Here is a 16,242-nt window from a genome sequence, read left to right on the forward strand (position 1 = left end):
AAAAGTTGTTCGTCTCCTGGCTTTTATCTTAGGTTATCTATGGGTCAAACATTGGCTCTCGGCCTCTCGCACTTGTATCTAGTGTAATTATCCTGATGTTAATAGAATTTTACATCTTTTGGCGGTTTTTTTTTTATATTATAGTCCAACATACCCTCGATTATTATCTGTATTTGCATTAATCCAACATATGCACGTTCTAACTTTATATCATAAGAGAGTTGAAAGCAGAGAAAAAACTATTCCTTCCGATATATCAGGAGAGAAACCTAAACTTTGGAGAAAGCACCGGGGAGTTTGCAATCTGTCTAGCAGCGCCTCCGCGTCAAGCGTGGCTCCGCTCTTCATCGACTAATGGTGGGTGTTGCCGGACAGGTTCTTAGGGTCTCAGGGCTCCTATCTTTGTCTTCGTTCGTCGATCTGGGCTGGGTATAATTCTTCGCTCTTCTCAGACGATGGCGCTGGTGTGGATGATGGTTGATGGGCGTTTGGCGACGGCGCAGACATGGAGTAGATGGCCAAAGGCCAGATCATGGCGGCGGCATGTCATGGATCGTATGCTAGGTTCTTCTCTGTTCTGGGTTGCTAGGCGGAGCCTGCAGTGGGGGTTTCGAGCTCTCAAGTTGATGATCTCTGATGCTGGCAGGGCACATGGATGGCTTGTTGCTAGGATTGAGCATCTTCGGCGAGGTGAGCTTAAGGGGATAGAGTTGCGGTGGTGGTTTGCTGGCGGCGCATCTGGGGAAAGGGAAGAGGAGTACGGCGGCTTCCTTTTTATTTTGTTTAGAGGCTTGTTTCTGGTTAGGTTTTTTTGGTCATTGGTATGTCCCTACCCTTTTGAGCTAGGGTTGGGTCAATTTGAGGTGCCATGGATGTGGTGTCTTTCCTGGGGACAACTTGGATTATTTTCGGTTTTATCTTATGGTCAATGCGCTGATGAGCGATCCTTGCACATGGTCTGGGATTTTTGGGACACGGTGTGGAAGAGGACGTTGGTTTTTCTGGCGGTTGTCTATGAGATGGTATTGAGATTCTTGGGAATTTCTGTAGCCCGAGAGGTTGGGCGATATAGGTGGTTAGGGGTTGGGCCCTTTCGGCTCATGGAGGTCATTCATGATGACGGACCCATAACTGGTTTAGGTTTTAGGGAAGAGAGTGGGGAGTTCATGTCCACCACCGGTCATTCCCGTGTTATGTAATATTGATTATTTTCAATAAAAGTTTCTTATTCTAAAAAAAAAACTTTATATCATAAGAATGAATGTTAAGTTTGGAAGAATGTCTCGTGAGAACTTAAAAAAATTACTCTTTTGAGGACTCTAGCTTTTAAGTCAACTATTGGATGAGTGCTCTACAATAAGTTATCCAACCGTTGATTTAAACGTTTTCATAGAGTCCTCATTATAGTCAACCTGTTAACCCCATCAAATTCATTTTACCTCCTTAAAGTTTACGCACAAAATCATTTATGTCTCTCAACTTCTAATTTGATCGCACATGCCTCGTACTCTCCAATTTTATCAAGCATAGCTGACTCTTATTTAATCCATCAATTTCTTCATAATTTATTGACATGACGACATATATCACCCAAGAAACACATTATTTTACATCATCAAGACTAAAGATTGGTCTAAGTGGACTCGTCACGTCAACAATCGATGAAACACTAGTTTACATAAATTGAATAGTATAAGAGCATATGTGATCAAACTAAAACTCCAATACAGCGCACAAATAATTTTAGATGTAAAATTCAGAAATATGAAATGAACAACGAATCAACGCTAAAATAATAAAAAGATAGAGTATTTTACTACTTTTAACAAAGAAATCTATTGGAGGAGGAGCCCAACGCGAAACCGTCTTGAACAGTACTTCTGGAAAACAAAAATCATAGAGAACCAAGAGAGAGCAGTTTGAGCAAACACGATGTCTCATGGGCATAGAATTACTGGCAGTGGGATTTGAAGCATGAGAAATGTTTCGTCACGAATAAACTTTGTTAGACAAGGCTGCTGATCGAGCCATGGGCTGCCAAGTACCATCCGATCAGTTGGACGAGGAAGCCACCCTTGCTTGATGTATGCGCCACATTGCTTGTATGTAAAAAGGTGCCCAATTTCGACGGATCTCCGTGTTAGGAAAATGGCGCCAGGATCGAGTTGGCCCTTATAGCAAACCCTTCAACTTTGGTCTGCGCCTTGACAACTGCGGTGGAGATGGGAAACTCATACAAAGGGGCACCTCTTATGGAAGCCAAATCTAAGAGTTCTTCTCCGCATAAGTCACCTCGTTGAAGACAAGTAACTATTGCTGAAACCTTAGTTGCACTTTCCCCCATTAGCAGTATAAGGACCAAACTGTGCCTTCGCGTGATGAATAGCATTTTCTCAAGTGGTTCACCTTCTTGAATGATACAGTCGTCTACTGTATACATGATCGGCTTAAGAAGCTCGCATATTTCTCCCAATACTTCTTCATCTATATTTTGAAACATTAATTAAGACCTAGCAAATGATCCCTATGCGATCGTAAAAATAAAATGAACCCTAGCGAATGAAAATTTCGATTTTTTTATTGGGAACGGAAATAGAGGATTCTCTTTCTCTTTGTGCATATAATTTGGACATGGATGTCATAATTTTTAACATTTCAAGGTTATCATACTAAATAATGAAATACTGATAAAGCAATTAAAAAAAACACAACTACTCATTTGCAAATTCTTCCCACTAAACTCCATCTGGAGGTAGATATTTTGAACAGCATAGTGCTCAATGAATAGTGATTTATGAAATTTGAGGCATAAATGGATAATTTGAACAGTGCTCAATGGAACAGTTTATAAATTTTCTACATTAAAAACTGTTCCGAGTAATTTATATTTTGATGAAGCATAAATACTTTTTCAAAAAAATAATAGACAGATCATTTCAAAAAAAAAAAAATTTAATAATAATAGACAGATAAATACATCCGCCACACGTGCGGGCTGTGGAACGAGTTGGCGTCTGTCCCTTGTACCGAGAGAACAGACCGGACAACTAAGAGAGATCTTGTTAGGGATGAAGAAGCTGGCCAGAACATTCAGAAAGTCTGAGGACGATGACCTCTCTCTTCCTACTCGGGACGACCCGGCTCCCATGGACTCCCAAGGTACTTTACCATCTCTCTCACTTCTTCTATCCATCATTTCCTGCTCACCCAATTCTAAATGGGTTTTCGTTTCTTTGATTTTTTCAGAACAAGAGGAATTGGTTCGATCCTTCGAAAGGAACCAAGCTCAACAAAGTCGTTTCTGGAGGGTATAATATGTTTATTTCTCTCCAATAAAAAAACTTTACTTGATTTCTTGTGTTTTGCAACTATGAACTAATTTCTAACTGATTTTTTTTTTTTGTTTGGTAGGTTTTTTTTGCATCACTTCTCTTCTGCTTCGCTGCGTTTCTTATGTACTCAATCTTTCAGCAGGTTTCGTATCCATGGGAACTGGTATGCGTATTTCTATTTTAAAACTGGGATCGATTTATAATATTTCAACTGTGGTTTTATACAAGTAGTGAATGTGTGGTATCTTCAGTTAATAATTAAGTAGGGAAATTTAGCTGTGGGTGGACAGGTTATATTGTGTTGTTTATGGGATTGGAACCTCTGACACTTTGGGCATGTAGAAATTTCTTAAATTTAATAAAGGATGAATCTTTTTTCTTCGTTTGTTGAATTTGGTAGTGTGGTTTTTTTTTTTTCATAACTGTTATATTTTGTTGTTTATTGACAGCGTTATCATGCTTACTTCATGGAGGAGGTGCACTCATGGATAATTATATCTGCAGGTGTTTTGTTTTCCCTATACTTATCATCAGTTGATAGTAGAGTCATGTATAGCCTTACAATTAAAGTGCTGAACCAGCTTTTGTATTCATATATTGCGAATTGTTTGCCCCTTTGAGATTCTCTTTATCCGGTACCTTCACTGGTCTGTTTTTGAGATTTATTCGGTTAAGATTGCCTGTTGACTAGTTTCGTAGGAACAGGCAATATGTATACGTGGCCAATGGTCTCGATTTATATTCTTTAACACCTTTCTGTAATTATTCAATGTTGCTGAAAGTATGCTTACCATTATACTGCTATGTTTAGATGATGGTTTTTCTTGTTACATTATTAATTGGGATGAGATATTTAACAAGTTAGCTAATAAAAACTCGCAGATTGGCTAGCTGTGGTAGCATGTTCATCAGCAATAATAGGATTAGTTCATGATTCAAAGCATCACCGGCGATGGATTTGGTACTCATTCCTTACTGGCATTGTACTCGCAGTTTTCTGGCTGTATTACATGTTCCGGTATGTTTACTTCTCAACCACGTAGTTGCAACATGTGTTGATTTGCATTCAATTCTATAATCGGTATTTGTAATTTTTTCTTCTTTTTCTCACAAAAACCAGTCTCTTAGACAAATCAGCACAACTTAGAAACTTCAGCTATCAGATGCAATGAAAATTTCACTGACAATACATACATGTGAAATTTCATTTCCTCACTTACCATTAATTTGTTACCTGGGACAGAGGCTCTAAATCCATTTGTCTTTTTTGAAACTGAACTTATGGCGCAATTCAATTTCCGATCAAGCTGTTTGTGTTGTAACATGGCTACATATGCAGTATTGTCTTCCATTTTCATATTCATTTTGTTGCCTTCTTGATTTGCTCATACACTTCCCTAGTTCCCACTGTTCTGAAGAGTGTGTATATTTGAGGCACCTACTTGTTCTAAACAAGCACAATACTTTTGTAGATTGCCAAGATTCCGCTGGGATGTAATCTGGCTGCCGTTTGGACCTATAAGGTGTGTTAAAATGTCGTTCACATCCTCAAGTTGTCCATCCAATTTCTTTTATATTTATTCATGAATGCATATGTACATTGAAATTGCAGTGGAGCTGGACTCTGTCTCTATGTGGATCATCTGCTAATGGAGTCATCAGAAGAGATAAGAAAACTTCGAGGCTATATGTATTCTTACAAAGCCAGATGAACATCGTTTTGGTTATCTTTGACATTCATACGGGGTAGATAGCACATAGACATGTAGTAGACTTTGATTTTGGATCTGGTGCAGGAAATAGAAGCAAAGATGGACGTGCTATCACTACGGAGGGAAATGGTCACCCTTCCATTGAACCTCTGTAGTTGCTCTGCACTTGGCATGTAGTATGTAACAGATAGCAAATCTCAATTTAAATGCTTTCTCTGCTCATGATTAGAATTTTCCTCGAGGACACTCATCCTTATGATTACCAATCTGTCACCATATTCAGTTCTATGAAACAATTACCTTTGTCTGTACATTCCAATGGAATCAGTTGATTTGTTAAATCATCTTTTGTTTTTGGTTTTATGTCAAATACTCTTTTCTTTTCTACTTCAATTCAATTTTGACGAGTGTTGCCCAAAGAAGAGAAATCAAGGCCCTGATAGCACACTACGCCGCCAGCCAAACGCTAAATATAGGGCTGCAGCCAAACGAAGAGTAGCACCTAAAACACAGAAATCCCTGAACCTAGAAACCAAGGTGACACCTCTGCAAAATCTTCAAGGGTAATTCCAAAACATGTGACGATTAGAAGGTTTATGCTTCAAGCTCCATGCTTCAAAGCTTTAATCTTGTATTCATGTTTTCACAACCCAAGAACTAATCTTGAAGTTCTTTATGCAGTAATTGGTGTTTTATTATCTCTGGTGAAGAATCCATAATTGGCTTAGTTTCCTACTTTGTGCGTGAATCCTAATCCATTGTGAAATAGGGCTTACACCGAAGCTATCAACTGCCTATTGTAGTTTGTTTCTCTTCTTCTTTTGCCAATCTGATTTCTGTAATCTCTTCGAGATTGAATCTTCACTGGGGAGCGAGAGCAACCTGAAGGCATGGGTTTCTGATAAGTTAATGGCATTACTCGGATACTCTATGCCCGTAGTTGTTGAGTAAGTTATTGAACTAACTAAAAAAGCAAACTCGCCTGCCAGTGTGGTAGACAAGCTTGTCGAATTAGGATTGTCCTCATCTACCGAAACAGGTGCATTTGCTGAAGAAATCTTTGCAAGAGTGTGTGGTAAAACATCTGGTTTAAAGCAATGCCAGATAAAGAAACGATTCAGGAAGAGGGCAATATTGGATGAGAAAGATGGAAATGATGATGATGGGGTGATTGCACAGGCGGAAAAGAAACGTGGTGAAAGGCGGAACTCGCCGGATAAAGGTGATCGTGAGAATGGTTCGGAGTCAGAAGAAGAAAGACTGCGTGATCAAAGAAAGAAAGAGCAATTGGAGCAAAATATAAGGAAGAGGGACGCAGCAGCCACGCGGAAAGTAGCAAAGAAAAACTTGAGACGAAAGGAGGAAGAGGAGGCTGTTCGAAAAACCAGTGCTGATATTGAAGGTTTAAGAAGAGCTTCGAGACAACAATATCTAAAGAAAAGAGTGCAAAAGAAACTGGATGAAATCAGGGATGATATAGAAGATGAGGACTACTTATTCAAGCTCACTGAAGCAGAATACCGGGAGTTAGGTATCAAGAAGCAAATATTGGGGCGTGTGAAGTTCTTTGCTTGTAGTATATTTGACTCATCTTGGATCAATACACTGAACTTAATTTGTTGTGAAGTTGTGAACGCTAATGATCAAGCTTGTCCATTTATTAGTGTTTCTGTCAATTATTTCGATGATAATTGCCAAGTCTAGCTCTAATGAGTTTTTCTTTCATCCATTTATTAGTGCTTTTGTCATTTATTTTGGTGATTGCTGGTATTGCTCTAATGAGTTTTTCTTTCGAATGATGTGTTATTGACGTGGTATGCAAAATCATATTATAGATTCATAACAGAAGCCTTGAGAAATCTATTATATGAGTTAGCAGAACTACAACAGAAGAAGACTCACAGAGTGATTACAATGGAAACCCTAATCTTAATTTCTGTATAAACCATGAGAGAGGAGGTAGTATTACAAGGAAATAGATCGAGAATCAAACTTAAAAGAAAAGTTAACTAATATAAGTCACTTATATGAGTTAGAACAATTACAAAAGAAGAACAATAACCATGTGATTACAATGAAAATCCTAATCTCAATCTCTGTATAAACCATGAGAGAGAAGGTAGTTTTACAAGGAAATAGATCGAAAATCAATTAATTAAGTTGAAAAGAAAATGTAACTAATACAGGTCATTTATACTAGTTGGCTATGTTCACACCTTCTAACAGAGCACTAATGAACTTCTACGATGACTTGACTTGTCATGGATGATAAAATTTTAGATGAGTACTTAACAAAAAATAGAAGAATGCGGACTTTAGTTCTCACAAATATTTCAAATATATTGCATATAAACTCAATAATATTAAAGAATCAGTATGAAATGAGAATATGAAAAGCCGGTAAAATGTGTACGCAACGATACAATGTATAATATAAATCATCATATATTTAGTATGATCATGCATACACCATTTTCTTTGAGTGACACTGGATCTTTTTTTATAATGGAGTTATTTACATGTGAGGTTATATCATTTTCTTTTTTCTTTTTATTTTGGTAAAAAAATTGCTTACCAACTTTTAGTTTTAGGCATGCAATGATGAAAAAAAAAAAGGAATAACAAGTTAACAATCACGTCAATAGCCTTGTGAAATGTTTAGGGTAAAGAGAAGAAAAAAAAAGGGAAAGGAAAGAACAATGAAAATTGAAAAGTCCAGCTAAACAGTTGGGCCCAATTATAATGCAGTTCGGCCGCCAAACTGGAATTGCCGCCGTGAAAAAACAAACCGCCTCACGCTAAAAATTGGGCCACATCAAAACGACAGCATATAAGCTGAAACACAGAAATCCCTAACCCTAGAAATCAAAGGCGCCACCATCAAATTCTTGCAAAGACACATAACAAAGCTGGAGAATCAGGAAGGTGACAACACCTCTGCAAAAACTTCAAGGGTAATTCCAAATCACACTTTCTCTATTGGGTTCTTGGCTTCAATCCCAATTTGAATTTGTTAGGGTTACAATCTCAATAACTGACTGAAAATCTGTTTGTTTTGGGTTTTGATTTTATTAATTTGGTTTAGTTTCCTAGCCCATTGTGGAATAGGATTTGTATAAAAGCTGTCAATTGCTTATAGTTTGTTTGTTTTTCTTGTTTTGTGAGTCTGAGTTCTGCAATCTTGTCAAGATTGGATTTTTAATGGGGTGTGAGAGCAACCTGAAGACATGGGTGTCTGATAAGTTAATAGCATTGCTCGGATACTCTAATCCGGTAGTTGTTCAGTATGTTATTGGATTAACTAAAAAAGCAAACTCCCAGGCTGGTTTGGTGGACAAGCTTGTCGAATTTGGATTTGCGTCATCGACTGAAACAGGGGCATTTGCTGCAGATATCTTTGCAAGAGTGTGTGGTGAAACATCTGGTTTGAAGCAATGTGGGAAACAAGAGAGGGGAGGTGCAATGCCGGTGAGGATGATGCAGCGGACCTATGTTCTGTTGGATTCAGATGATGATGGTGATGCAGAGAGATGTTCTGTTGAGGTTGTTTCTCATTCTGTGTCTGTAACAGTGGATTTCAATAAGAAAAGATTCAGGAAGAGGCCATTGGGTCAGAGAGATGGAGATGATGATGAGGTTATTGCAGAACGTGTTAAAAGGCGGAACTTGCCAGATAAAGATGATCATGAGGATGGTTCAGAGTCAGAAGAAGAGAGATTGCGTGATCAAAGAGAAAGGGAGAAATTGGAGCAAAGTATAAGGAAGAGGGACGCAGCAGCCACACGAAAACTGACAAAGAAAAACTTAAGACGAAAAGGGGAAGAGGAGGCTGTTCGAAAAACCAATGGTGATGTTGAAGGTTTAAGAAGAGCTTCAAGACAAGAATATCTAAAGGAAAGAGAGAGAAAGAAAATGGATCAAATGAGGGATGATGTAGAAGATGAATGTTACTTATTTGAAGGTGTGAAGCTCACTGAAGCAGAAAACCGGGAATTAAGTTACAAGAAGCAAATATTGGAGCTTATGAGAAAACCATTAGGTCTAGATGAGGCTGAAAATGTCACTGAGTACAGGATGCCAGATGCCTATGATGACGAGGAGCGTGGTGTTACTCAACAGAAGAGATTTTCTGTGGCTTTGCAGCGCTACAAGGACGACAGTTCTGGGGATAAAATGAACTTGTTTGGACAACAGAAATCTTGGGAAGATCAGCAACTTGGAAAAGCAACATTGGAATTTGGTTCAAAAAACAAAAAAAGGGTATCTGATGAGTATGATTTTGTATATGAAGACCAGATAGAGTTCGTCAGGGGGTTGGTGATCGAGGATGATAAATATGACAAGTTTGAGGATGATAAGCAACTGCAGTCCACAAAATTACTTGAGTCAAGGGAAAAAACCTTGAAGATGTTCCAGGGGGAGAGGAAAACTTTACCCATCTTCTCCTTTCATGATGAGTTGCTCCAAGCTGTTAAAGATCATCAGGTTCTTGTTATTGTTGGCGAAACTGGATCTGGCAAAACTACACAGATTCCCCAGTATTTACATGAGGCAGGATATACAAAGCATGGAAAGATTGGGTGTACACAGCCACGGCGAGTTGCTGCTATGAGTGTTGCTGCCAGGGTTTCTCAAGAAATGGGTGTCAAGCTTGGACATGAGGTAGGTTATTCTATTCGTTTTGAGGATTGCACGTCTGAAAAGACCGTTTTGAAATATATGACTGATGGAATGTTGTTGCGTGAATTTCTTGCTGAACCAGATTTGGCAAGCTATAGTGTGCTGATGGTGGATGAGGCCCATGAGAGAACACTCTCTACTGATATTCTATTTGCATTAGTAAAGGATATTGCTCGATTTCGACCCAGTTTTAAGCTGCTTATCTCGAGTGCAACACTTGATGCTGTGAAGTTCAGTAATTATTTTGATTATGCCCCAATTTTCAACATTCCAGGGAGGCGGTTTCCTGTTGATATATACCACACAAAAGCACCAGAAGCTGATTACTTAGATGCTGCAATTGCTGCTGCAATTCAAATCCATGTCAGGGAACCACCTGGAGACATATTGGTCTTCCTCACAGGTCAAGAAGATATAGAAACAGCAAGCGAAACATTAAAGTACAGGACAAGTGGTCTCGGGAGAAATATATCAGAGCTGATTATCTGTCCCATATATGCAAACCTGCCTACTGAGCAGCAAGCAAAAATTTTTGAGCCCACACCTGAAGGGGCTAGAAAGGTTGTCCTTGCCACAAACATAGCTGAAACTTCTCTGACTATTGATGGGATCAAATATGTCATCGACTGTGGCTATTGCAAGATGAAGTCCTATAATCCAAGGACTGGAATGGAGTCATTGCAAGTCACTCCCATCTCAAAGGCATCAGCAAGGCAGAGGGCAGGTCGATCTGGTCGAACAGGCCCTGGTAAGTGTTTCCGGTTATATACTGTTGACAGTTATATTCATGAATTAGATGATACCACAATACCTGAAATACTAAGGACTAACCTGGCAAATGTTGTTCTTAGGCTTAAGAGCCTTGGTATCCATGACTTGATACATTTTGATTTTATGGATCCGCCACCATCGGAAGCATTACTAAAAGCCCTTGAACTGTTATTTGCTTTATCTGCATTGAATAAAATGGGAGAGTTGACTAAAGTTGGTAGGCGGATGGCAGAGTTTCCACTTGATCCAATGCTATCTAAGATGGTAGTTGCTTCTGACAGGTACAATTGCTCAAACGAGATCATTTCTATTGCTGCCATGCTTTCTGTCGGTAATTCAATCTTTTATCGTCCAAAGGACAAACAAGTCTATGCTGACAATGCAAGACGGACTTTTCACACTGGGGACACAGGAGATCACATTGCCTTGCTTAATGTTTACAATACATGGACCGAAACAAACTACTCAAGTCAATGGTCTTACGAAAACTATATAAATGCTAGGAGCATGAAAAGAGCAAGAGATATCAGGGATCAACTTAAGAGACTCTTGGAGAGGGTCGAGATTGAGCTAACCTCAAATCTTGACGATTTAGAGTCTATAAAGAAGGCCATTACATCAGGTTTCTTCCCTCATTGTGCAAGGCTGCGAAAGAATGGATCTTATAAAATAGTCAAACATCAACAGGTTGCCTCCATACACCCCAGCTCAGGCTTGTCACAGGAGTTTCCGACATGGGTTTTATACCATGAACTGGTGCTTACATCCAAGGAATACATGAGACAGGTAACAGAGTTGAAGCCCGAGTGGTTGCTGGAAATAGCTCCACATTATTACCAACTAAAGGATGTCGATGCTGCTTTGACCTTCAAGAAAACGTCTAATGGCAATGTAGTATGAATTCTATATAATGTATTGATCTATTGCAATTATTATGAATTCTTGTGTATTCTTAATTATATAGATGAATAAAAACACACTTTTCAATAGTTTATAGTATTTTTATGTTCTCCTGTTTTCAGATTTTACACGGTGTGAAAAGAGTATGAAGAAGAGAAGGCAGTGTCTTTGGTCCAAAGCTCCAGGATCTTGCCCTCTGTTTGACACAGCACACACTGCAAATGGACGTTTTCTGAGAACTACATAGGTCTCCAGGGTGAGCTCTGTTTTGGTAGTAGCCTGCAAAAGATTTTTTCAAAGCTTCACCTGACCGCTGTGTGCTGAAGTTTCTAGTTGTTACCTCCTTTATGAATTCTACAACGAAGTATAGCCGTGATTATACATTGCATGAAAGACTTGCTAACGAAGAACTCAACAAGAAAATCTTATTCCTTACCCGTTTGGGAAACCTATCTGTTGGTCTGGGAGACCAAGTACCAATCAATAATCTTTGCAATACAGAATTTACTCATTTAGAACATCAACAAAAAACGAAATCAAAATTCCAATAACATCCCAGAAACCAAACAGAGCCATTTTTGGGTACGATGAACAATTAAACAACCGAATCAAGAAAGAACAGACTGGGTCTAAATTAGACTTTCCTCATCTGGTTTAGTAGTTTCCTAACTCGGTTTAGGAATTCTACACCAAGTAGAATTGAGTTAATTGATATGTTATAAAGATGTGATCATAGAATTTAAGATTCGATAATGGGGATTATGAACCTGCCTGCGATCCGTAGATGCAGTTCTGTCCATAACATTGTTGTGAAGTTCACCAAGAAGCGTTACAGAAAGAAGTTGGACATGTTGACAAATGAAGAAGATGAACAAGAAGAGGAATATCTGCAAGCTAGGCAGGTTAAAAGACGAATTTTCCCTGAAGTAGAAGCTGAACTTGCCCGGCTGATGATGAAGTTGAACTTGCCCTGCGGACGGGTTCAAAGAGAGAGGGAGCAGGACACAGCAGCCATACAAAAGTACACAACGAAACGAAAGTTAACTAATTTACATGAAGACGAAGAGGAAGAGGAAGAGATCACATGGGTCAAACGACGAAAGACTTTGGAGCACATTGGCAAGGAAATCAAAGCCTTGAGGATAACTACAAGACAAGAATATGGTACGAGTTGCAATATAGATTTCGCAAGTCTTCCTCCAGATATTGTGCTTCTTATTCTGGATAAGTTGTTAGAACCCATTGACCATGCTCGTTTTGCTGTCGTCTGTAAGGAATGGCAGTCTCTTGCAAAACAGTATAATTGTGAAACGCAGCCCTGGGTTAAGGTCCTCCCTCCCATGCTATGGATCCCTACCCAATCTCATGGCTCCGATGACCCAATGGCCATGCTTTACAGCTTGTCTGAAAGAAAAATCTACAGAAATATGAAGTTGCCAGTGCCTCGTGATGATAGGATCTACTGTGGTTATGGATGGATGGCTAAGTATCGGTATCTAAATAAGTCCTCAGATTATTATGCTAGTCTAGCAATAACTCTCATGAATCCTTTCAGAAACGCAAAAGATATTATCCGTCTCCCTCCAATCCGAGACAGCATATTTAGTGTAAAGCAAGTCGTGAAGATAACCTTGCCTGCTGATCCCACTTTGGATCGGAACAATTATATGTGGTTCTAGTCATATACGGTTCTAGACTGTACTTCATCAGAGGAGGACAAAAACTTTGGAGTCCCATGCATACGTGGTGCAGTGCTGCAACATATTATGAAGGGCGAGTGTTCTCAGTTCGTGGTTTTGGAAGAGATATCCAAGGGCACGAGCTTGTATCATACCGCGTTGATAGCAGCGTTGACATATATTACAGTTTACATCTGCAACATGTGGCATGGCTTGAACATTGTACTCTATCCCATCTTCTTCAAACATATTTCGTAACATCAACAAAAGGGGATTTACTGGTTGTTGAGAGATTGTTGGAAGAAGACAGAACCAACTTCTTCAAGCGGAGGAAAATGCTGAGGTTCAAGGTTTTCAAGTGGGTTGAATCCATTGCACAGCTAGCTGAGGTAAATGACATTGGGGATGAGGCTATTTTCGTGGGCAACAATCAATCGGTATGTGTTTTGGCTTCAAAGTTTCCCGGGTGTCGGCCAAATTCTATATTCTACACGAATGATCTTGTTGTGGAAGGACAAAGATTAGAAGACATAGGCATCTTTAATTTAGAGGATGGAAGTAATAAAACCATTACACACCATTATTATCCTCACAAGTTTGTGGAGGGGCAAATGGTGCCGGCAATTTGGATTACACCGTCTTTTCCAGTATGCTAGCTTTCAGTTAATCGTAAGTAGAGTTAAGCGTATAGTACGTAGGTCTCTCTCTCCCTCCCTCCCTCACCCTCTCTCCCTCCCCTTCAATCTTGAGTAACTAGTCGAAGAAGAATTCTAACATCCTCAATGACGTAAGCTGTAGAAATTTCTTCAACCATCTATAGCTTGAAGAAGAGAGAACAATCCACAAGAAAAGAAGTAAAGAAACAAAAAACATGATACTAATGTTCCTGCTCTAATACCATGTAGAAAATAAAACATAAATTGATGGTGCATTCTTCTCTGTATTTAATTGTTTTAAACCTTTATAAGAATGAGTGCACACACTAGCTAAACTGATTACTATAGAAGAAATTATGGCCGTAACAATAAGACTCATGCTTTAGACTTGATTCATGAAAAAGGACTGATTGTACCATGCTGCAGCAGCAGCACCATGCTTGCTTTGCAATAGTAGAGGATTCACAACATGCACCACAAGCACAAACGTAAATTGCAAGTAAACCATATCCTCAATAAACACATCTTCGCCATATCTTCAATAAATCATATCTTCACCATAACTTCAATAATCTTCTTCTTGTGAAGTTACTGCTTAAACCAGCTGTATACAATCACCTTCAAAATGCACCTTGTCACGGTGCAGAGATAAACAAGAAGACCAATTTGTGGCCAAAGATCTCAAAAATAATAAGAGAAATTTGTAGTGAGGAAAACTGGCAAAGGTTTTAGACTAAAAAACACAGTTAGACAGTCAAAAAATTCGTAAAACTTAAAAAAAAAAAAAAAAAAAAACCAACAATACTATTTTTGATGAAAGTTTCAAGGTCCTAAAAATAAAAATAAAACACTTGTATAAATGAATTTTCATCGATAAAAGTCTCACGTTTACCGATGAAATTTAACAAAGTTCTTAGAATAAATAACACTTTTTCCCAACGAATATTTCGTCTGTCAACTATTGTTTGATAAAAACACTCGTGCCAATGAATTTTCCTCTACTAGACAGACATATGATCACAACTAGGGCTGTCAATGGGTCGTGTCGGGTTGGGTTTGTATTGGGTCAAGGTATTTATCGTGTCACAAGAGACAAACCCAAACCCAATCTATTTAATAATCGTGTCAAAAATTTAAACCAAAACCCAACCTATTTATTAAACGGGTTACCCGTTTCCAACCCGCTTAACCCATTTAATAAATAGGTCGTGTAGTGTTAAACAAAATGACTCATTTAAAGGTTAACAATGCAACCCATTTAACTAAAAAAATGCATAAATTGATTAAATTCACTAAAAACTCACAAGATGAAGAATATAAATAATTATATATAATTCATAAATAATTAACTCCAATAATTATAAAGAAAAATATTTCAAATTGTTTAATTTTATGGTCAAATACTCCCAACGTCTAAAATTTCAAAAAGAAGTATAGCATAATTGGGTTATATGGATACACTTCGTGTTGGCGGGTTGACCCATGGCCAACCCATTTAATAAATGGGTCATGACGGGTTGACCACGGCCGACCCCCTTTTTAATCGTGCGGGTTTCGAGTCATGTTATCGGGTTGTGTCGTGTCGGAATTGACAGCCCTAATCACAACATTGTTCGTTTTCAGCTCCAGTTTCTCCCAAAATGGAAGAAAGAAAAGTGATGGAGGCTTGACAAGTGTCACAATTTCTTAGTGGTTTATTAAGAGAAGGACAAATGGCCTATTTCAATTCGTCATTCTCCCTATAAATTAATAGAAACTCAGCCACCATTTTCATATAATTTCCGAAATCACTTTCTCTCTAAAAAATATCATAACTTTTTATCCATAACTCTGATTTATGATATGTGAAAAACTACGGATTCATCTTGATGCCCTCTTTCTATCCATGAAGGTTTGAGTTAGATTGAAGAATGATTTCTAAAAGGCTCGTTTTAGGATTTTTTGATTTTCAATCGGTATTTGGGGAGGCGATTCGTATTGTCGAGGTGAGTGGGTTTGTGTAATATGTCTAAATATTCTATTTGGTATAGAAATGGTGGAAAAACATGACTTTAGCTATTTACGAAATATCTCTTTATTTTCACGTGAAGCATGTCTATTTGTGAAATATGTGGAATTTATACATATTATGTGCTGGATCCATTGTTTGATTAGTCATGGAACATTAGAACTTCTTGATTGGTTATGCCGAAGTAAAGATGTGTCACGTGGTGGTATGTGGATAGAGAAGGCTATTATAATTAGGGTGCCTATGGTGGTCACTAAATTGAAGGATAACTTATAAGAAGGGATGCGATGTGATAAATTGCTATGAATTGATGTGTATACGACATACTACTTTCTAATGTGTGTAAAATAACATGACTTTACTGGTATATTACATGATCTACTAACTGAGTGCGTGATTTTGATCACCCACCCATCTCTAATATATTTGCACAGAAATACTAAGAGTTTGTCGAGTCAGAAAGGCATTGGACAAGCCTAGAATGAAGAGTATAGAAGGAAGATG

General features: G+C 38.4%; 4 protein-coding genes across 7 annotated transcripts; all 4 read left to right on the forward strand.

Moving 5' to 3' along the window:
• The first annotated feature begins 2,999 nt into the window (after positions 1 to 2,999).
• LOC112187989 lies at positions 3,000 to 5,266 on the forward strand. Its single transcript, XM_024326976.2, has 7 exons — positions 3,000 to 3,159; positions 3,247 to 3,308; positions 3,412 to 3,495; positions 3,782 to 3,836; positions 4,215 to 4,350; positions 4,805 to 4,855; positions 4,945 to 5,266. Exons 1-7 carry the CDS (start codon positions 3,069 to 3,071, stop codon positions 5,042 to 5,044), a joined length of 579 nt encoding a protein of 192 aa, XP_024182744.1. The 5' UTR covers positions 3,000 to 3,068; the 3' UTR covers positions 5,045 to 5,266.
• Positions 5,267 to 7,846: 2,580 nt separating this feature from the next.
• LOC112186571 (pre-mRNA-splicing factor ATP-dependent RNA helicase DEAH1) lies at positions 7,847 to 10,994 on the forward strand. 4 transcript variants are annotated; one of them, XM_040514245.1, is made up of 5 exons: positions 7,847 to 7,998; positions 8,436 to 9,706; positions 9,807 to 10,472; positions 10,576 to 10,776; positions 10,853 to 10,994. In XM_040514245.1, exons 2-3 carry the CDS (start codon positions 8,507 to 8,509, stop codon positions 9,828 to 9,830), a joined length of 1,224 nt encoding a protein of 407 aa, XP_040370179.1. In that variant the 5' UTR covers positions 7,847 to 7,998; positions 8,436 to 8,506; the 3' UTR covers positions 9,831 to 10,472; positions 10,576 to 10,776; positions 10,853 to 10,994. The 4 variants fall into 4 exon arrangements, with proteins under 4 accessions (XP_040370179.1, XP_040370178.1, XP_040370176.1 ...); XM_040514244.1 differs by having other exon boundaries at positions 7,849 to 7,998; positions 8,366 to 9,706; XM_040514242.1 differs by lacking the exon at positions 7,847 to 7,998 and having other exon boundaries at positions 8,005 to 9,706.
• On the forward strand, positions 9,830 to 11,494 carry LOC121048826 (pre-mRNA-splicing factor ATP-dependent RNA helicase DEAH1-like). Its single transcript, XM_024325030.2, has one exon. The coding sequence runs from the start codon at positions 9,830 to 9,832 to the stop codon at positions 11,393 to 11,395; it is 1,566 nt and encodes a 521-aa protein (XP_024180798.2). The 3' UTR covers positions 11,396 to 11,494.
• On the forward strand, positions 11,271 to 13,091 carry LOC121051604. Its single transcript, XM_040514246.1, has 2 exons — positions 11,271 to 11,407; positions 11,518 to 13,091. The coding sequence occupies exon 2, from the start codon at positions 12,148 to 12,150 to the stop codon at positions 13,072 to 13,074; it is 927 nt and encodes a 308-aa protein (XP_040370180.1). The 5' UTR covers positions 11,271 to 11,407; positions 11,518 to 12,147; the 3' UTR covers positions 13,075 to 13,091.
• Positions 13,092 to 16,242: the final 3,151 nt, after the last annotated feature.

The sequence above is a fragment of the Rosa chinensis genome, chromosome 2 (assembly GCF_002994745.2).
Source record: "Rosa chinensis cultivar Old Blush chromosome 2, RchiOBHm-V2, whole genome shotgun sequence".
Lineage (NCBI taxonomy): Eukaryota > Viridiplantae > Streptophyta > Magnoliopsida > Rosales > Rosaceae > Rosa > Rosa chinensis.